The 22,216-nt window shown below is 48.8% G+C and overlaps 1 protein-coding gene across 1 annotated transcript in view; it reads left to right on the top strand.

Moving 5' to 3' along the window:
* Positions 1 to 22,216, top strand: part of TJP1 (tight junction protein 1) — a 189,134-nt gene that overhangs the window by 54,923 nt on the left and 111,995 nt on the right. Inside the window, exon 2 of the mRNA XM_015419498.1 lies at positions 15,466 to 15,522. Within this exon, the coding sequence (XP_015274984.1) occupies positions 15,475 to 15,522 (48 nt within the window). The 5' untranslated portion in view covers positions 15,466 to 15,474. The remainder of the gene's footprint in view (positions 1 to 15,465; positions 15,523 to 22,216) is intronic.

Raw genomic sequence — 22,216 nt, 5'->3', positions numbered from 1 at the left:
AGCGGCTTACAAACTCCTTTCCCTTCCCCTCCCCACAACAGGCACCCTGTGAGGCAGGTGGGGCTGAGAGAGCTCTTTCGAGGACTGCTCGTGAGAGAAGAGCCCTGAGAGAACTTGTGACTGACCCAAGGTCACCCAGCTGGCTGCACGTAGAGGAGTGGGGAATCAAACCCAGTTCTCCCAGATTAGAGTCCACGCGCTCCTAACCACGACACCAAACTGGAGAAGTAGTCGAGGTCTCTTCTTCAGGCAGGGCTGCAGACTTCCAGTTACCAGCTATTAATGTATGTGGAGGTTAGCAGCCTGGATTGGGTCTTGCCCCCCCCCCCCTTCCCGCTCTGTTTTCGAGAGGGTAGAGGTCAGTTTGGCCGCAGAGAACGTGACCCGTCTCGGGGACTGTGCCACTGCGCGTGAAACAAACGTGGTGGACTCCCTTGAATAACCCGTACAACTCAAGTGAACTCAGGCTTACAATAGCAATGTTTCCCCTGTGATCCTATTATATTCAAATTCCTGCTTTGCTGTGGAAATCCCTTTTGTGCCATTGCCAGCAGAGGTGGAAGAAAGGTAAAGGACGTCGAGAGGGCAATTTGTAAGCAGTTCATTTTCCCCTCTCACTGTGTTATAGCTGTAGCTGAAGGAGCAGTACCTGTCCCAGAGCTTGGAATCGCATCATTTAAGGAACCGGAGCATCCGATAGTCTAGATACTGGTATAACATCCTGTGTGCATAACTTTCTGTACACTCTTGTCCGGACTTCAAGCAATGTGATAGCAAGAGAAAACCAGGGGCAGCTACACAGTGCTTCAGGGGCATAGCGGAGAAATTTGCTGTGATTTGACCCCTTATATCAGGGTTCCCCAACGTGGTGCCCGTGGGCCGCGAATGCCTGCCACTGCTTCCCTTGGCACCCAGCAAGTTTTTCAGAAAGTGGGTGGGGCCATTATAAGGCTGGACTTGTTAATTGGCTTCCCTCATTCAAATTAAAGGGTTGTTCTCTGGAAGTTGAGGACTGAAAGCGACTGGGCTTTCTCTAGTTGAGCTGCGGTGGCTCAAGTGGTTAAGACGCTGAACTGCAGGCTGTGGAAGGCCGGTAGTTCAGCAGTTCGAGACCCAGGTGCCGCATGACGGAGTGAGCTCTCGTCTCTAGTTCCAGCTCCTGCCAACCTAGCAGTTCGAAAGCAAGAAATTGCAAGTAGATAAATAGGTACCACTTCGGTGGGAAGGGAACAGTGTTCCGTGCGCCTTGGTGTTTAGTCATGCCAGCCACGTGACCACGGAAATTTCTTCGGACAGCGCTGGCTCTTCGGCTTTGAAACAGAGATGAGCACCGCAACCCTAGAGTCGGATTTGACTGGCTTTCGAGCAAGGGAACCTTTACCTTTAGCTTTCTCTAGTTAATGTGTAGTTCCATTTCCCCTGTCCTCCTTCCGAGGAGGTGTGAGGAGGGAGGTGTTTCATTTGGCTCCGCCTCTGGAGGCAGCCATTTTTTTTGGGGGGGGGGGTTGCCACTGCTCTGAAAATTCCAAAGATGCCCACCGCTTTAAAAAGGTCGAGGGGCCCTGGCTTACATGATACATCATGTACGCTACCTTCTGTTCCCCAGTTTGTTGTCAGTAGCCTAGGCAGCGTGTTTCCTTTGGAACAAGTTATGGGGAGGGTAACATGGAAAGATGGGGGAAACCATGTAAATCGCCCCTTTTTTGTGAAAGCGTGGGATCCAATTTCACAGAGAGCGAGCCCTGATATAAAGTTTATGATGATTATATGAAGCAAGGATGGCTTCAAAAGGGACTTAGATAGGCATATGGAGCAGAGGTCCATCAGTGGCTATTAGCCACAAGGTATAGATAAGGGCTCTGGGGCAAGTGATGCTCTGTCTTCTTGGTGGTTGGGGGGGCCCAACAGTGGGAGGGCTTCTAATGTCCTGGCCCCACTGGTGGACCTCCTGATGGCACCTGGTATTTCTGGCCACTGTGTGATACCGAGTGTTGGACTAGATGGGCCTTTGGCCTGATCCAACATTGGTGTCTCTTATGTGCTTATGTTCTTAAGATCTGCTCATTCCCGCCAACTCTTGCTCTCAATGCGTGGCAGTCAAGCACTCTGGCTAGACTTTAATGGAACACCTCGAATTAGAACAAAGTGTGAGTCCAGTGGGGCACCTTTAAGACCAACACAGTTTTATTCAAGGGTATAAGCTTTTTCTGTGCATGCACAGTTCTTCAGATACATTGAAACGGAAGTTGCCAGTCCATACATATAGGTAAAGGGCGCTCAGCAAATTAACATACAGCATGATGAAGGTATTTAGCACATGCAAGGACCAAACGGGAATAACAAGCTTAGCCTATATGGTCACCATTCGAGTTTAATTTTTTTGGGGGGTGGGGCACAGTGAAGAAAAATCAGAGCTTATACCTTGAATAACACTTTGTTGGTCTTAAAGGTGCCACTGGACTTGACACAGCCCCTCACCTAAATCTATCTACATCTGCTTAGAAAAACCTCATATACTGTTTGTAAATGAGAAGATGCATTGCTCAAAACTGTTTCCTTCCCACTGAAGCCAATAGATAAGATGACAAGGAAATTGAATAATATGGCAGCAGAAGACTTTTTTGAAGACTGGAAAGACTTAAAAGAATACTTGGAAAAATATTGGGATGTGAGAGACAATTTATTTTGCTTTGATAACTATTGAGTATAGAAAATTGTGGAAAAAATAAGTTACCTGTTGAATATGTAGAGATAAAGAGGAGTACCTAAGAGTAACCTAAGAATTATGCAGGAGGTTGTAGCACTGTGGGAAGCCATACATAGGGGGGGAAAGGGAGGAGGGTAGGATATGAAGGGATAAGAAGTGTAATACAAATGTTGGACTTTGTTGAATATATCCTAAAATAAAATGTTTACAAAAAAAAGAAGAAGAAGATGCATTAACTTCTTGGTGGCTTTAAACTATGTTCAGCCGACCAAGTACCTTGCTCTCAGTTTTCCTCTAGTCTTTTTTTCCAAAGAGTATGCACGTACACATCATGAAGCCTACATGTGAGCAGTGTTCCCTCTAGGCTGAGTTAGTGTGAGCTGGCTCACAGTTTTTTTAGCCTCCAGCTCACACATCTTTGTCTCCGCTGAAGAAGGATGGCTTCACGGCAATCTAGTTTATGCAGCAGCCAAACAGCTCGCTCACAACTTCAACGCCGGTAGCTCACAAAGCAGAATTTTTGCTCACAGGACGCCACAGCTTAGAGGGAGCACTGCATGTGAGCTGTGGGCATTGCAAATGGTAAAATAGCTATTTCTGTTTAATCTTTTTTTAAAAAAAGAGGTGGAGAAAACGTCACTCATCTGGCATCTTCTGTCACACGGATTCTACTTTAAAACTGGAAGATCCACTTGGTATGATATCATTCAACTTCCCTTCCCTTCTGCTGTAATGCTCGATTTCCTACTCTTGAGTATATGAGTCATCTGGCAAACAAGCGTTTTTGGATGTTTACTGCAGAATATCCCAGAGGATAACCCCCTTTTCCCATCATGATTTTTAAGAAATAGTCTATAAGCGGTGGCGTGTTATGCAGGGAATGTCCGGGAGATGTTTGCATGGCTGGTGGCTCCAAAAACAGGAAGATAAACCGTTGCTCTAAGTATCAATAAGGAGTAAGGAGCGCTTGCAGGTGAAACGCTGGTAGCTTTTCAAACAATGTGTATTGAGAGGCTAAATTAACACACACCGGGACTGAATGTTGCCATCAAATTATACAGGGGGAAATTATACTAACCCCGCCACTGTCGTTCTTAATCTTAGGGACGTGTGTGCAAAGCAAAGTTAGAAATAGATTTTAGTTTTTAATTCTGTGTTTGGCAAACTTGTGGGCTCTGCTGTTGTGTAATAGAAACTCAAATCAGCACGCCTGTGTTCTTGAGGGGAGGAGAACACTCGAGGTACGACTAAATGCCTTGGCCAAGGAATTTTGTGTCATGCAGCTATGTCTGTGGCCTCAGGTATAACTACAGCACACTGAATATCTGCCTGCTAGGGTCCGGACGTGAATGATGGTTACGAACTGCCGCTAAGTTGCTCTGTTAGTGGTGGTGTTGTGCGGCCATTGGATTGTGTCACAGATATTTAACATAACAAGAGCCGTGTTGGATCAGAGAGATAGTCCATCTAGTCCAGGCATCCTGTCTCACACAGTGGCCAACCAGTTCCTCTGGAGGGCCAACAACAGGGCATAGAGGCCGAGGCCTTCCCCTTATAAGAACTTAAGAACCATCTTACTGGATCTGACCAGTGGTCCATCTAGCGGTCCAGCATCCTGTCTCACACAGTGGCCAACCAGTTCCTCTGGAGGGCGAACAACAGGGCATAGAGGCCGAGGCCTTCCCCTTATAAGAACTTAAGAACCATCTTACTGGATCTGACCAGTGGTCCATCTAGCGGTCCAGCATCCTGTCTCACACAGTGGCCAACCAGTTCCTCTGGAGGGCGAACAACAGGGCATAGAGGCCGAGGCCTTCCCCTTATAAGAACTTAAGAACCATCTTACTGGATCTGACCAGTGGTCCATCTAGCGGTCCAGCATCCTGTCTCACACAGTGGCCAACCAGTTCCTCTGGAGGGCGAACAACAGGGCATAGAGGCCGAGGCCTTCCCCTTATAAGAACTTAAGAACCATCTTACTGGATCTGACCAGTGGTCCATCTAGCGGTCCAGCATCCTGTCTCACACAGTGGCCAACCAGTTCCTCTGGAGGGCGAACAACAGGGCATAGAGGCCGAGGCCTTCCCCTTATAAGAACTTAAGAACCATCTTACTGGATCTGACCAGTGGTCCATCTAGCGGTCCAGCATCCTGTCTCACACAGTGGCCAACCAGTTCCTCTGGAGGGCGAACAACAGGGCATAGAGGCCGAGGCCTTCATCAGAACATCAGGAGAGCCCTGCTGGATCAGACTAGTGGTCCATCCAGTCCAGCATCCTGTCTCACACAGTGGCCAACCAGTTCCTCTGGACAGCCAACAGCAGGGCATAGAGGCCGAGACCTTCCCCTGATGTTGCCTCCTGGTCCTGGGATTCTGAAGTTGACTGCCTCTGAACATGGAGGTTCCCTTTAGTCCCCATGACTAGTAGACACTAATAGACCTATCCTCCATGAATGGGCCTGATCTTTAGATTGGTGGTCCCCCCCAAAAAAAAAAAACCTGTGCAGCAGGGGGAGAGGTACCAGGTTCTTCATGAGTAAATAACTGATGGGCAGGCTTCCCAGAAACGCTGTTTGCCAAATTATTACAGATCTTTTTTCAGTGTGTAGCTGCAGGCGACTGCGTCTTCTAGGGTGCCTGCATGGAGCTGGTAGTTATCAGTTGGTGAAATGATGTGGAGAAGATGATGAAGTTCAGTCTCTTCCCACACTGTCGTCCCATTCCAGGGGGTCCCCCTGTGTGGCCGTTATTCACTTGAGAGGCTGCCGAGAAGTATCCTTCATAGATCGGACTTCTTCCCACAACAATCCAACCTTCTACCGTGAAATGGTCTCCGTTCACAGAACACATAACTGCATGATCTGACATCCAAACACATTATCCAATATGTCTTCAATTAATACACAATTGACCATTATGAGCTCTGACTGTGTTGCCAGTCAGGAGAGCAAGGTTGGTGTAGTGGTTAAGTGCGCGGACTCTAATCTGGGGGAACCAGGTTTGATTCCCCACTCCTCCACTTGCACCTGGCTGGATGGCCTTGGGCAAGCCATAGCTCTGATAAGAGCCGTTCTTGAAAAAGAGCAGTTTGTGTCAGAGCTCTCAGCCCCACCCGCCTCACAGGGTGTCTGTTGTGGGGAGGGGAAGGGAAAGGAGTTTGTGAGCCGCTCTGGGACTCCTTTGGGTAGGGAAGGGCGGGGTATAAATCCAATCTCTTCTTCTCTTCTTCTCCTCTTCCTCCTCCTCCTCCTCCTCGATTGCTTTATATTCGTGCACTGCCACAGATAGGATTGGGGCGGGGTGTGGAAGATCCAGGCTCAAGCCAGTTAATGAGTTAAGCATGGAAACCTCTGCTTGGTGCGTTAACCATGAACCTGCAGTTACTCACCTCTAGGATGCTTGGGATGTTTGAAACCTTTCTGCCAAAGGGAACTGCGTCATCCCTGTTTGTGTTTGAACGTAGCTTTGGCGGGCGGAGGACGAGTTCTCTTGCCTGAAATATTCGGGCTTCCACCTGTCCTGGTGCAACAGGAAGCTGGAAGGTGAGATTAATGCATAAAAATGGAAAATTTAGACACCCAGGTTCGTGGATACGGGTGTGACCAAGACCTTCTTGTGGTCCTCTCGCACATGCCGATTGATGCACCTTGAATCCACCTTTTTATTTTGCACAAATGTATTTTTTGTTTTAGAAAACAAGGTCATAATAAAAGAGGTCCACTTTTAATGCACCTTGCAACTGTTTTTTCCTGTGTGAAGCGGCTAAATTGGTCAGGCCACACCTGGAGTCTTGTGTGCAGTTCTGGAGGCCTCACTTCAGAAAGGAAGTGGACAGAACGGAGCGCATGCAGAGGAGAGCGACTAGGATGATCGGGGGACCTGGAGACCAAGAAGCCCTAGGAGGAAAGGCTGCGGGACTTGTGAAGGTTCAGCCTGGAGAAGAGGAGGTTGAGGGGGGACGGGACAGGGTTGCTCGAAATATTTGAAGGGCTGTCCCTTAGAGGAGGGCAGGGAGGTGTTCCTGTTGGCAGCAGAGGAGAGGACCCGCAAGAATGGGTTTAAATTAAGGGCGGGAAGGGACCAGCTGGATCTTAGGGAAAACATTTTGACAGTCAGAGCTGTGCCACAGTGGAGTCAGCTGCCTCGGAAGGTGGTGAGCTCCCCCTCCCTGGCAGTCTTCAAGCAGCGGCTGGACAAACACGTGTCAGGGATGCTCTAGGGCTGATCCTGCATTGAGCAGGGGGTGGACTAGATGGCCTCTCTGGCCCCTTCCAGTGCTGTGATTCTAGGATTCTATGGAAACCCACTTGCAAGCGGTGGCTAAAGTGCATTGAAAGTCGACTGAGAGTGCATTCTTCAGGGTGTGTGAAGATGCACTCTCTCCTTTGGCCGGTGCATTTTGCCCTCCGAAGAGCTCCATCAGATCGCCCTTTGTATTTTGGCAGGTGGTTCCACTACGTGCCGCATGAGCAAAACATTGCTCGTGTCTTTCTTGGGCAACACAAAGACAGTCTATTTTTTAAAAAATGCGTTTGCTGATCCGTTCACAGTCTCCTCCCAATGTTACTATTCAAGAAGATGCTGATGATGGACGTGGACGAATTTAAAGCAGGCGAGAGAGGTTCCTGTAGCTTGAAGGCTACGTAATGAGGCCTCACTGGACCATTCCTTACACTGGACAGAGACGAAGAAACTGAAATAATAGCAAACAAGTATTCCTGGGTAGAGGTGCGGCCCAATGCTCCCTCTAAGCTGTGGAGTCTTGTGAGCAAAAATCCTACTTTCTGAGCTCCTGGCATTAAAGTTGTGAGCGAGCGATTTGGCTACTGCATAAATTAGGTTGCACTGGAGCCACCCTTCCTAAGCTAAGACAAAAGCGTGGAAGCCAGAGGCTAAAAAACTGTGAGCTAGCTCACACTAACTCAGCTTAGAGGGAATACTGGTGTGGCCTGATATGCATGGCATGGAAATCGCGTTCTTCTGATGGAGTGTGATGGCTGCTGTGTAGTAGATCATTGGTGGTGTTTGACACATGCCGTTACTCCTGAGTTAGGATCCTGTATATGGCTGAGTTGTGTGTGTGTGTGTGGTAACTTTGCAAACAAGCCTACAACGCCAGTTTGGTGTAGTGGTTAAGTCCGTGGACTCTAATCTGGAAGAACCAGGCTTGAATCCCCACTTCTCCACATGCAGCTGCTGGATGACCTTGGGCAAGCCATAGTTCTGTCAGAGCTGTCCTTGAAAGTGCAGTTCCTGTCAGAGCTCTCTCAGCCCCACCTGCCTCACAGGGTGTCTGTTGTGGGGAGGGGAAGGGAAAGGAGTTTGTAAGCCACTCAGACACCGAGTGAAGGGCGTGGTCTCCTCCTCTTCCTTCTAATGTTCCTCCAATCTCCTCCTCCTCTGAACTGCTTGACCAAATATACCTGAGGTAGCCATTAGTGGCGCATTGATGTTCTCCAGGAAGCAGCCCTTGTCAACCTTTTCTGCCAGGGCGCATGAGGGGTATCATATGGGTGGACCAGGCAAGGAACTACTTGCAGCACCTTGGATTTGTGTCACCTCTTCAGTTACTCTGTGGAGCAGCGAGCCTCCAGCCGAGTGCATCTCACTGAATGAGGGTAACTTGGTGGTGGAAGGTGCCATCGAGTTGCAGCTGACTTTTGGCACACACACACACACACACACACCCCGTAGGGTCAATGCAAGACATGGACAGAGGTGGCTTGCCATTGCCTGCCTTTGCATAGGTGCCAGGGATTTTCTTGATGGGCTTTCCTCCAAGTACTAACCAGGGCTGAGCCTGCCTGGCTTCCACGATCTGGTTAGATTGGGCTAGCCTGGGCCGTCCAGATCATGTGAAAGGGATCTAGGTGTTCTGGTTGATCACAAGCTAAACATGAGCCCGCAGTGCGATGTGACTGCGAAGAAAGCAAATGCAGTCTTAGGATTCATTCACAGAAGCGTTGTGTCCAGATCACGGGAGGTGGTCGTTCCGCTCTGTTCTGCTGTGGTCAGGCCTCACCTGGAGTCCTGTGTCCAGTTTTGGGCACCACATTTTAGGGAGGATGTTGACCAGCTCGAGCATGTCCAAAAGAGGGTTGGAATCCAAGTCTTACGAGGAAAGGCTGAAAGAGTTGGGTCTGTTTAGCCTGGGAAAGAGAAGGCTTAGAGGGGACACGATTGCAGTCTTCCAATATTTGGAGGGCTGTCACGTAGAAGATGAAGCGGATCTCTTCTCTCTTGCTCCGGATTGCAAGACTAGATCTAATGGGTGGAAATTACAAGGGAGTCGATACCGGCTAAATATCAGGAGGAACTTCCTAACTGGGAGAGTGGTTGAGCAGTGGAACAGACTGCCTCGGGAGGTGGTGGATGCTCCTTCGCTGGACGTTTTCAAGACTGGCTCTCTTATTCCTCCTAGGATGCTGCAAAGACACTAGCTGTTGGGGTAGTCTTTATGGAATTATAAGGGGGAAAGTTCTATTCCCCCGCTTTATGGTAATTATAAAATGCCTTTAGGATAAAGAGAGATATAAACACAGAGAAGAAGTAATGCAGGGGTGTCAAACATGCGGCTCGGGGGCCAGATCAGGCCCCCAAAGGGTTCCCTCAGGCCCACAGTGGAACTGGCCATCTCCTGCTTCCAGTTCTGCTGCTGTTGCTGCATCATAGCTTGCTTTGCCATACTGTCTTAATCACTCAGCCATTTCATGATTTAATCTGGGTCCTAGAACTCTGAGCATGAGATTTCTCTGGTGAATGTCAGTAAACCAAAAGTAGGTTTGCGGCTTGCAGAGCAGAGCTAATGTTTTAAGCATGTTTTTATTTTAAGTTAAAAAAAAAACCTTTGTGTTTGTGTCCTTCATAAAGTTTATATCTCCGCTATCTGGCATTACATTTTATGACACACGTGGCCTGGCCCGACAAGGTCTCATTTATGTCAGATCCGGCCCTCATAACAAGTGAGTTCGACACCCTTGAAGTAAAGCTAGTTGAGATCTGTGCTAGCCACCAGTTCCGGTGACCCTCGTCTCGCTCGGCCTCAGCGAATCGGAGCCTCTGTCCTAACTTGGCTGTAGTTCAGGCATTCAGAAAGTGGTCTGTGCAGTCCTATCAGCCTTTGACCGAAAATCCGTGTTTACGATCTGTATCTGTAGTTCGTGTATATAATATATCTCATTAGACTGATTGGATACTTACTTGTCCGGGATATTATCGGCGTCCTTCCTGAGTGGACGGGGTTGGACTAGGTGACCCTGGTGGTGCCATCCAACTCTTGAGATTAAATGAATATAATAAATTGCATACAGTTTTATACCCTTCGTGCAGAAAAAAAGACCAGTCGCCTAGTAAATCTTATTTCACTGGTTGACAAGGTGCTGGAACTTGTGTGAACCGGAGGGGAGAGGAGCTGTCTGAGGACAGAGAACTTGGAAAGGGGAGGCTCTCCTCCCTTCTCTTCCCACTGCCTGGGGGTGGGGGGGAGGCTCAGAGGAGCCTGCCCTGAGAAGCTGAGTCCTGCCAGGTAGCAAATGTGCTGCTGTGAGCTTGGCGCCGACTCAGTAAGGTCAAAAGAGAGACGTTGTGGAGGCTGTGCATATTAAGTGAGATGCAAATGAGGCGTTGCATAACTTTGCACAAATAAAATTTGCATATTGTGTCTTTCCAAACGAAAGTCGCATAATTGCTATTCCGGCGATGCTCCCCCGGTATCGGTTGGTTTTGCTGCAATGACTGGCACGCTCTCGGGAAACGTGGACGCCCCCGATGCGCTTAGGCGCTTGGGAATTACAACGGTACTAAAACCAAGGATGGCTTCTCCACGTCCTCCTTTTGTCTTCCTTACCTGTCCTTGGCTTGTTGTAGGCAGGCATGCCTGTGCCTGACGTTCTGCGTTCTTGGAATTCTGACACAAAGCGGCGGACATCACAAAATGGCGGCCACGGGAGGCGGAGCCAGCCACAAAATGGCTGCCGTGGGAGGCGGAGCTAATAATAAAATGGTGGCAACCGGACCCTAGTAAATTTGTTACTTGTTAATCTGGATTATTATTGTTTTTAAATGTTTTAATGTTTATTTTTTATTTTGTTCAATTTCTGTCCGCCCTCCCCACAAAGCAGACTCAGAGTGGGTTACAAGGTCACACAGAAGTCGTGACAATAACAACATATAAATTAAACAACTTTAAAAACAGCATTTTAAAATAATAATAAAAGACCAACCGGTAGAGAAGCCTCAGTAGCAATGCTCAGTTATGGCCGGTCAGCAGCCAGCTTTTTCAGCAAGGGAGGCCAGATAAAGACTTGGATGTCCACCGCCTCAACGGAAAGCACGGCGGAACAGCCCCATTTTGCAGGCCCTGCGGAATTGTAACAGATCCCGCAGGGCCCTGATCTTAAATGGGAGCTTGTTCCACCATTCTATGTATTCTATGTCTTTTACTGACAGGTTGTGACCCGCCCTGAGCCCTGTTGCGGGAGAGGGCGGGATATAGATCAAATAAATAGGAACTAGAGCAAACCACAAAATGTCAGGGAGCAAGGAGGAACTAGAGCAAACTACAAAATGTCAGGGAGCAAGGTTATATTTTATTTACGTATTTATATCCCACATCTCACACCAAGGGGGACCCGAAGCAGCTTACATCATTTCCCCTCTTCAGCATTTCAGGCCGAAGCTCTTTTTAACAGCCTGCCTTTTAATCTACACAGCCAATCAGAAGCCCTGCTGGGCAAAAGCCCCGCCCACTTCCTGAAAGAGCTGTCTGAAAGCACCAGGAAGGGTGTCGGTGGGCACCGGGGAGCCCATGGGGCACCACGTTGGGGACGCCTGACGTTGATCCTACAGGAAGACAGGGCCAGTGGAAAGGAAGTAGTTGGGGCCTGAGACTCCAGAGGAAAGGTGAACTTGGGAACGGTCAACAGCAGTGTGAAGAGGCCAGAGGTTTAAGATGCAGAGGGAAGGAAGGCTATGTGTTTAAAACCCTAGTTTCTCCTCTTCCCTGTTTTTTATGGGATCGACACGGAAGATAACTTCTGCAATTATTGCTTCTGACCCACATAGCTTAATAAGGGCTCGGTAAGCCATATGATCAGGCCCGAGATTAATTTCCGTATCTCCAATTATAGCACATGCTTTCCTTGTCCGCCGTTTTCTTATTCAGATTTAAAAGCTCCATTGGAAGGGAACCCGTGGTTGACGCCCATCTCTGCAGTTCTTGGTGTTGCTGCCTGCGGCACAGTGCCAATGAACCCTGTAGCCTCTTAGCACAACCCACGCGATCGAGAAAAGCTCTCATATATATATGATCGTCAGTTGTGGTGGTCAGCGCCAGACCGGATCCTGGAATAAAATATCGGCACTTTAACGGCTCCGTATAAGAATTAGATGTGTTCATAAATGCAGATGTCTTCTGTGTGTTCTTCGTCCACCCCCAGCGAGTTTCTGAACAGAGCTCCGAAGCACTGAATGCTGGTTGTGTAACTTTTGGGGCTGCGTTCCCACAACCTGATAAGAACAGAATGTGTTTTGATGACAGTGTTCCTTTCCCACCTTCCTGGGTACAGGAGCCTTGAACTATTTTACAAGGAACTCTAGCACTTTTTCCTTTCTGCGACTTCAAAGACCGTGGCCCACACGGGCGGCGAAGCCGAAACCCGGCCTTTCAAAGGGCCAGTTATTCACAAAAAAAACACTGTTTTGGGACAGAATTGGGGTGAAACTTTTTTCTTCTTTCTTTCTCTTCTTTTGGTAAAGGCTGAAAGGGCTCCGTATTCAGTTTGCGGCTTGTTTTTGCCAAGGCCGAGAAGTTTAGGGTTTGTTTTTCCCCCAGCCAGGAAACGAGGGCATCAAGCGATGGAGAAGAAACCGGCTGTAACGAGTTACCATACAGGAGAGAAGGCCCAGATGTATCCCGTCGCTTGATGCTTTTCAGTATAGCAATAACGCCTTCCCGGATGCCGGCTTTACAGTGCTAGATAGATTCGTTGTGTGTAAAAACAGTCTGCTTTTTATGGGAAGCCATAGTAGGTTTACGGCTAGGCGTAAAACTCCATTCAAAACCATCCCGATGTATATTCAGATCCTCTTTCAAAGGAAGTAGTGGCTTCAGCTAGTTTTTGCATCATGTTTTCTCCTTGGGTAGGTCGAAGGCAGGTCGGGTTCCTCTCTGAGCAAGAGAACTGGTGAGGCCATTTTGACCGTAACTCGGTGTTCAGAACTGCCCTTGATATGCAGGACTTTACTTACCTTGAACTTTGCCTTATCTGGCATCTCGTAAGGAACTTCTCACGTTGGGTAGCAAAAGGAACTGCTGGTGTGAAGTTAGATTAATAATTCTCAGACCTTCGAGTGTCCTCGGATCGTGGGTTGGCGCACGAACCTCCCTCTTTACTCGACTTTACAGCAGCGTTTTTAGCTCGCTTGCGAAAGGTTCCTGGGCTAAAAGTCCAGGTTCCTGATCAATACAGTTTGCCACAACGAGGCTGGAGTTCATGGGCTGCTTCTGCTTTTAACCCATTTGGCTTCGTCCCTGTTCCTTCCCGGGGTCTTTCTCATTCTTCAAAAGCACTGCCCCTCAAGTAGTTGGAAGATGCAAAGCCGCCCTCCTCCCTCTGTCTTCGAGACAGCGCTGTTATCAAGACCCCCTTTTTTAGAAATATCGTCGCCTGACTTAGAAACCCATTTCTGGCCTGCAGAGTTTGGTGCTCACTCGAGAGCCGACTAGCATAGGCCGAACTGCAGAGTCCGTCAGAGGCGAGTCAGGCGACTTCTGCATGGCATTACGAGTTCCCGTGCTTTAATTCATAGCGGTGCATAAGATGTCGAGCGAGCAGATCTTCCCCCGGAAAGCACCAGGGCATTTTTTGTAGCCAAGGAGCGGGAAGGGGAAACTAGACCCTGGAATTAAGAGGAACCTTATTTGACTGCCCAGTACAGAGCTAGATCATATTTACTTGCGGCGTTTGCTCGAACTTGAGTGTATGAAGAGGAACCGTTTCCCTGTCTTCCTTGAGGCTTGGAAGGCCGCTGAATTTTGTAGCCTCCGTCGTCAGTGGTAGTCCAGTGTCTCCTTGCAGGTTTATTATTGTCTCTTGTCCCTTTTAAATTGTCTGCTGCACAGTTCAGTGGTTGGCTAGGGGTGCTAGATGGAAGGCAGGTAAAGAATCAGAACCGAATGACCTCTTTGTCCCTTTTCCAACCCCTCCGTGCCCCGTCATGCGCAGAGGGAACAGCTCACGGGGTTTTTTCTTAAAACAATCCCAATACCATCCATGCGTCAGTCCCTTACTGAAACAATCCAAGAAGAAGAGTTGGTTTTTATACCCCGCTTTCTCCCTACCTTAAGGAGTCTCAGACTGGCTTACAATCACCTCCTCCTCCACCTGAAACCAGCTGGGTGACCTTGGATCAGTCACAGTTCACTCAGAGCTCTCTCAGCCCCACCGACCTCACAAGGTGTCTGTTGTGGGGAGAGGAAGGGAAGGAGATTGTAAGCCGCTCTGAGACTCCAAGTGAAGGGTGGGGTATAAATCCAACTCTTCTTCGTCTCCTCCTCCTCTCCCCACAACAGGCACCTTATGAGGTTGGTAGGACAGAGAGTGACTGGCCCGAGGTCTCCCAGCAGGCTTCAGGTGGAGGAGAAGTGGGGAATCAAACCCAGTTCTCCTGATAGAGTCCGCCGCCCTTAACCACTGCACCACGCTGGATGTTACTTGTCTCTTTGGCATGGGCCTCTAAGATTCTGGAAGAAGCATTTGCTTGGTATACTGCATTGTCTGTGGGTTGCGATGATCCTGTTGCCTTTTGAAAAGCGCTTTATCTCCAAAGTCTGGCAGAATACCTGGGGACCCATCGGCCTGCCTGTTGAACGGTGCAAAAAACCCAGCCGGTAACGGAAAGCGGGGGCCATTTTGAAAACCATAAAGGTCGTCAGTATAAAAGAAAATGAGAAATAAAAGATTGGCAACTTTGATTTCCAGATAGTGGTGATCAAGAAGAGATTGGATTTATACCCTGCCCTTCACTACCCAAAGGTGTCTCAGAGCGGCTCACAAACTCCTTTCCCTCCCCCTCCCCACAACAGACACCCTGTGAGGTAGGTGGGGCCGAGAGAGCTCTGACAGAAACTGCTCTTTTTCAAGAACAGCTCTTATCAGAACTACGGCTTGCCCAAGGTCACACCAGCAGCTGCAAGTGGAGGAGTGGGGGATCAAACCCGGACCTCCCAGATTAGAGTCTGCGCTCCTAACCACTGCACCAAACTGGTGTACTGTGACAGTTAATACCTATCATCGTGTTCAATATACTCGCACTTTTATCACTTATAGCAAATCTGAAAGTGTGAATTCCTCAGGGCAGGAGCCGGTCACCTTCAAGCACCGTGCGCGTGTCGATGGCGTGAGATGGCCGATCAGCGTAAAGCCGGGAAAGCATCGCATTAAACTTTTATTTCTGTTCGTGCCGAAGACGAGCGGAGCCAATCGGGAGGCGTGAGTGGAGCTGGCTTCTCCCCAGCTCTTTGAGTTGCAAAGAGAGGAAGTTCCAAGGGCCAGCTTCCTGACCTTAATGCCGAAAACAAAACGCAGCACACCTTCCGTTTTGCCTCGGCTTCACTTTGTCCTTCGCGAGGATCGCGAGCGGTCCGATCGTAACCGTCATCGTTTAGTGGTGTTTTGGTGAAAGTTAAATCCCGGCCAACCCCAAAAGTAACTCTGATTTTTCTTCCTTTTTCCTTTTCTTCCCCTTTTGAACCCAGAGCACAACAATGGAAGAAACGGCGATATGGGAACAACACACGGTGACGCTTCACAGGGTAAGCTGCTGCCGTTAAGCCTTTTGTGCGTGGGTCGCTCAGGATGCTGTTGGCCCTGGGAAACAATGGCCAAAGCCCAGATGTCCGGAAAGGGAGGGGGAATGGATTGTGTGCTATTCCTGTGATTGAAATGACGGGGGTGGTGAATGGGTTTTAGTAGGGTGTTTGGTAAACTTGGCGGCCTCTTTTCTGTAGCTGTACGTCGTGCTGGCGACTTCTAGGCATTTAGAAGGGAGGTAAATTCTGAACAACTTGCAAAGCAAACTTGGTCTTCTTCCTTGACGTTTAACTGTCCAACAGTGTGTGCATCACCACAGAGAACTAGAGTTGCCAACATCCGGGTGGGAAATACAAAAACTAAGGGTCACGGTGTTAGGAAGACTAGAGATGTGAAGGCCCGGGGAAAAAACGGGAAAATTCGGGGAAAAAACTTTTTTTTCTTCATTTTTTTCCTGAAGCCTTTTTGGGTTTTTTTCGAAAAATTGGAAAAATTGAAAAAAGAAAAGAAAAAAAATGATTATGGAACGTTTTATTTTAATATGATTAATAAAATATTTTAAGACAAGGTGTTCAAATATTTTCCAAATCATTTCTAAAATATATATATATGGTATCAGATTGATCTAATTTCTGTGCACTGAGGACAAGTAAGTCCTAGGTTATAAACTGAACTCTCCAATGCAAGAACAAGATGCATTTCTTCCTTTAGGAGGTGCAATTGTCAGAAGAAAATAAAAAAGTTTCACTTTTCTTTTTACATGTGGGTGGGTATTCTGTTTGTAATAATTGTTTGGATACACTATATTTTTAATATGCTAGTTGTGGATACACTATATTTTTAATATGCTAGTTGTGATAATTTCATGCCAAGTAAAAATGTCTATAGTCATATTTTATGTTCCTAAAGTAACAGAATGACTTTCAATCTAGAAAGGACAAAAGAAATGCTAATGTAGCATTTTTTTCAATTTTTCCAAAAATTTCTGTTTTTTTCCAGAAAAAAACGGAAAAAAAACGGGGGGTTTTCCGAGCTTCAAAATTTCTGGAAATTTTACATCTCTAAGGAAGACATAAAAAAATATATATCACTGTGTACAATAAATATATGCTTATGGTAAAACAATGTTATGCTTTATTCTTTTTCTATTTTTCAATACTGTTGTCTAAATATTGGTATCAAATATTATCAAAGAGCTACTTCACCCTAACAATACATAGAGAAAAAATGTTTCACCCAAACAATACATCGAGTGCAGGTTTACATTCAGACTAGTGATAGTGTTAGTGACAAGGTGCTGTCTGAATGTAAACCTGCACTCGATGTATTGTGTGGGTGAAACATTTTTTCTCTATGCCTTGTCCGGGTGAAATATATTTTTGATAATATTCGTTACCAATATTTAGACAACAGTAATTGAAAAATAGAAAAAGAATAAAGCATAACATTGTTTTACCATAAGCATATATTTATTGCACCCAGTGATATATATTTTTGTATGACATCCAGGTGGGGCTTGGAGATCTCCTGCTGTTACATCTGATCTTCGGACAGTAGAGATTGGTTCCCCTGGAGAAAATGGCTGCCTCGGAGGGTGGACTGTATGGCATTATATTCTGCCGAGGTCTCTCCTGTTCCGAAACCCTGCCCTCTCCAGGCTCCGCCCCCAAAATCTACAGCTATTTCCCAACCCAGAACTGGCGACCCTACAGAACAGTGGAAGGGAAGGTGTGTGGTCTACCCTGCAAGCTTTCCCTCCCTAGGCCCAGTGCGCTTTGCCTTTTTGGGAAGTCACAAAATGCATTATTTGGCCCATATAGTTCAGCTTCCTAAGAATTCCGTTTCCCGGAGATGTGAATCCTTAGATCAGTTAAGATGGTTCTGTTCCGGAGGGCCTTGGAGGGGGAACTCAAATATTGACACAGTTTGTGTTTGGTTTATTATACCATAGGTTTTAAAAGATTGTTATTTATATGGAGCAGAGGTCCATCAGTGGCTATTAGCCACAAGGTATAGGTAGGAACTCTCAGTCTGGGGCAAGTGATGCTCTGTCTTCTTGGTGCTTGGGAGGGGGCAACAGTGGGAGGGCTTCTGGTGTCCTGGCCCCACCGCTGGACCTCCTGATGGCACCTGATTACAAGCATGGACGGCTTCAAAAGGGAATTAGATAAGCATATGGAGCAGAGGTCCATCAGTGGCTATTAGCCACAAGGTATAGATAGGGGCTCTGGGGCAAGGGATGCTCTGTCTCCTTGGTGCTTGGGGGGGAGGCAACAGTGCGAGGGCTCCTAGTGTCCTGGCCCCACTGGTGGACCTCCTGATGGCACCTGGTATTTCTGGCCACTGTGTGATACAGAGTGTTGGACTGGATGGGCCACTGGCCTGATCCAACACTGGCTTCTCTTATGTTCTTATGATTTTTTAAAAAAACTTTTGTGTTATCTTATGGCCGCTTTTTTAGCTTCTGTGTTTTTTTAGCTTGATTTGAGCCGGCTGTGGGGTGTATTTCAACCGTTCTTACGTTCATTTTGGTGCGTTTGTTTGTTTGTTTTAAAGCTTGATTTCATTTGCTGTTTATCTCAGGATGCAGTGTTGCTTTTTATCTTGGAAGGCGCACAGGGTACTTTTAAAAGTAAAAGGACGGGGTATGAATCTGACTAATAAATGAAACTCGAGACTTAATTCCTTTGGCAAAGGCAGTTGGGGTTCTGGCTGGTGCTCCCTCTAAGCCAGGGGTGTCAAACATGCGGCCCAGGGGGCCAGATCAGGCCCCCGGAGGGCTTCCATCAGGCCCGCGGTGGAACTGGCCGTCTCCTGCTTCCAGTTCTGCTGCTGCTGCTGCATCATCGCTTGCTTTGCCAGACTCTCTTAATCGCTCAGCCATTTCATGTTTTAACCTGGGTCCTAGACTCAGAACTCTGAGCATGAGAGTTCTGTGGTGAATGTCAATAAACCAAAAGTAGGTTTGCAGTTTACAGATACACACCTGAACAGCATACTCAGGATTGCAACAGCACAGACATTTTGATGCAATAATTCAGAGCAAGGAGGCGCCAGTTATCAGATACTGCTAAATAAACAAAATATTGCAAGAGCGCTCATGTTTTAAGCATGTCTTTATTTTAAGTTAAAAAAAAATCTTTGTGTTTGTGCCCTTGATAACGTTTATCTCTCCGCTACCTGGCATTACAGCTTATGACACACCTGGCCCGGCCTGACAAGGTCTCATTTATGTCCAATCCGGCCCTCCTAACAAATGAGTTCGACCACCCCTGCTCTGAGCTGTAGAGTCTTGTGCACAAAAAATTCTTACTTTGTGAGCTACTGGCATTAAAAGTTGTAAATTAGTTTGCTCTGGAGCCATCTAAGACAAGAAATGTGTGAGCCGGAGGCTAAAATAACCCCTGTGAGCTGGCTCACACTTAACTCAGCTGAGAGGGAACACTGGTTCTGACTGGCTAGAATAGGTGTTTGGGGGGGGCTGCGTTGAAGTGCGGCCGGAGCAGCCAGGAAGGAAGCTCTCCTCTTCTCCCACCCACTCTCTTCCTCTCCTGCTCGTGTCTGTAGCCCGCACACGAGTCTAGGGGGGGAAATGCCGTCATGGTTTTGTTCCCCCTCTTCCTGGGCTAGGGGGGAAGCCCCTGTAGCCCCCCCGTCACTGCTACGACTAGGCCAGACCCACTGCCTAGCCGTGCGCGCTTGGTGGGGGAAGGGAGATCAGATAAGCTTCCGTCTGCGGGAAACCAGCTGTCTTTCCCTTTGCTTCTGGAAATTCTGGGATGCACAGTGTGTCTGTGCGGTAGTGCTTCCCACCAGCCCAACGAGGAGGAAGGGCAGCCGCCGCCAGCCGTGTCGTGCCGTGACAAACTTCAGCCGGACAAGTTTGCACACGGTCGACTTATTTTTAAAACGAGTGGCTCGCACCGTATACTTAAGGGCGGTTAAGGACTGGTCTGGGTAGCTCGCGTCGCCACCCCGTAAGCCACAGGATGATGCGGTCCGAACACTGGGCGTTTTTCAGGACTGACTCAGCTAATACCGGGGTCTCTCCCCTCACACACCCCCCCCAGGCTGTGTTCCCTCTAAGCTGAGTGAGTGTGAGCTCGCTCACAGTTTTTTGGCCTCCGGCTCACAGGTTTTTGTCTCGGCTCAGGAAAGACGGCTGCGGAGCAAACGAATTGATGCAGCGGCCAAATCGCTCGCTCACAATTTCAATGCCTGTAAGCTCACAAAGTGGAGCTGCGGTGGCTCAAGTGGTTAAGACGCTGAACCTGCAGGCTGTGGAAGGGCGGTCGTTCAGCAGTTCGAGACCCGGGTGCCGCATGACGGAGTGAGTTCCCATCTCTAGTTCCAGCTCCTGCCAACCTAGCAGTTCAAAAGCAAGAAATGGCAAGTAGATAAATAGGTACCGCTTCGGTGGGAAGGTGACAGCGTTCTGTGCGCCTTGGTGTTTAGTCATGCCGGCCACATGACCACGGAAACTTCTTCGGACAGCGCTGGCTCTTCGGCTTTGAAACGGAGATGAGCACCGCAACCCTAGAGTCGGACTCGACTGGCTTTCGAGCAAGGGAACCTTTACCTTTCCCTTTTTTAAGCTCACAAAGTAGGATTTTTGCTCACTGCACTGCTGGCTCCTCCAGTCCGCCCACATGGGTTTTCTTTTGCACCCCTCTCCCAGCCCAGGGGGCCTTGCAGTGAGGATACAACAACTCGGACCTCACCAGCTGTTATCCTTTATACAGTTTATCTCTCCGGAACCCTGCATTGCATTTTATTGCACATGTGGCCCGGCCTGACATTTGTCTCATATCCAGCCCTCGTGACAAACGATCCTCTCTCGTGCCAGGATAAGGAGTCTGAATGATCTACCGGGATATTACTGTGCTCAGGGCCGGCGTCTGCAGTGGGGGCGGCTGCCAGGGCTCCCGCGGCTTCTGGCAGGGCCCACAACCCTCACCCCTCTGTTATTCACTCGCTCGCGTTCTGCCACCTGTGCTTCCAGGTGCTCGCATTACTCGTGCCGCTGGAGAAAGGACTGCGGGCCGTGCAGGATGCTGTAAGCATTGGCAGCAGTAGAAGGCCTGGCGAACGGGGAGGGGAAGGACGCGAAGGCAAGCAGGAAGCACGCGGGTGGGTGAGAAAGGAGGAGTGAGAGGAGAGAGGGAGGGCCCAGGGCCCTCTGAAACCTGGAACTGGCCCTGTAGGGTTGCCAGTCGCCCAGTGGGGGGCGGTCAGTCTCCCATTCAAAGAGCCAGTCTTGTGTCGTGGTTAAGTGTGCAGACTCTAATCTGGGAGAACCCGGGTTTGATTCCCCACTCCTCCACATGCAGCTGCTGGTGTGACCTTGGGTCAGTCACAAGTTCTCTCAAGAGCAGTCCCCGAAAGAGCTCTCTCAGCCCCACCTGCCTCACTGGGTGTCTGTTGTGGGGAGGGGGAAGGGAAAGGAGTTTGTAAGCCTCTCTGAGACTTCTTCGGGTAGTGAAGGGCGGGGGGGGGGTAAACCCAATCTCCTCCTCCTCTTCTTCTTCCTCTTCCTCCTCCTCCTCCTCCTTCTTCTTTCTGCGGGCTCCTGCCTGCCGCTGGCCATAGGGCTGGTGGGAGGGAATTCCCCCTCCCTCCTCAAACAAACGACGTTGCACACAACACGCCTGCATCGCCCGGAACTGACATCAGGGGGTGACGCTCTGGATTGTGGGCAAAACTCTATGGTTTGAAGCTGATTTTGCCATAGAGTTTCGCTCCCAAACCTGTGTGTCGGCCCCAGTGTCGCTGACATGCCAACATTACATGCGGGCGACACAGGCCCTCCTCCACATGCGACATTGCTGTTTGGAGGGGAATGGGGGGCGACATCACTTTCCGCTTCCGGAACGTGTCCCCCGTCCCCCTGCCCACGGTCGATCCGGACCTGGCAACCCCACGGCCCTCTTGTGCCTTTTCCATCCCAGCCCCAGCAGTGCTGTTTTTGTCCATGTGAGTTTTTAGATGATCTGTGGAAACTTAATAGGACTGGGCCGAATCATGCACGCCGATTTGATATAGCTTCGATAATCCGGCGAGTGAACAGGCAAGATGGGACCACCAACATCTGAGGCAGTCACCGTAGGGTCTGTTCCTGACCAGCACAGACGGATTCCCGGTTCCCAAAGACCGGATGTTGCAAAAAGTATTCCGCAGTCGAGGGAATAAAGCTTAAAGCGGGAGGCTTTCCAAAGTCGCACGAGGAGCTCCGCAGCACCATATGCTCTCGGTCTCCGCCTGGAAAAAGAGCTTTCTAACGGCTTGAACTGCCAGCCTTCCTCTGCCGCCAGAAAGCGGACCAGTCAGAGACCTTGCAGCGGTTACGTCTTGTCACGAGTTGGCTGGGCCATTCTTAAAGACTGGATTTTTTTTTGCGGGCGCGAGATTACCTCTCCCAGTTCTACGTGAGCGAGCATCTGTCTCACTAATGGGATTAGGGGGAGACGAAGGGAAGCTGCAGTGGCCGTAATTTTTTTTAAGCTTTTTTTTTTATCCCCCCCCCCCCCCCCCCGGAGTGTGGAGACTGAACACGTAGAGATCGGGGTCCTTTCGCTTGTGAGCTGGAAAGGAATGGAGACTGGACTCAATGGAAGCTTCCTTAGACTGGGAGCATCTTAAGGCATGGAGGCCTGAGGGCCAGGAATATCGGCTCCTAGAGAATGACCTGGCCTGCTG

The sequence above is a fragment of the Gekko japonicus genome, unplaced genomic scaffold (genome assembly GCF_001447785.1).
Source record: "Gekko japonicus isolate JY-2015 unplaced genomic scaffold, Gekko_japonicus_V1.1 scaffold653, whole genome shotgun sequence".
Classification (NCBI taxonomy): domain Eukaryota; kingdom Metazoa; phylum Chordata; class Lepidosauria; order Squamata; family Gekkonidae; genus Gekko; species Gekko japonicus.
The sequence above is the reverse complement of the archived record's forward strand: the minus strand, read 5'-3'. Positions and strand labels throughout refer to the sequence as shown.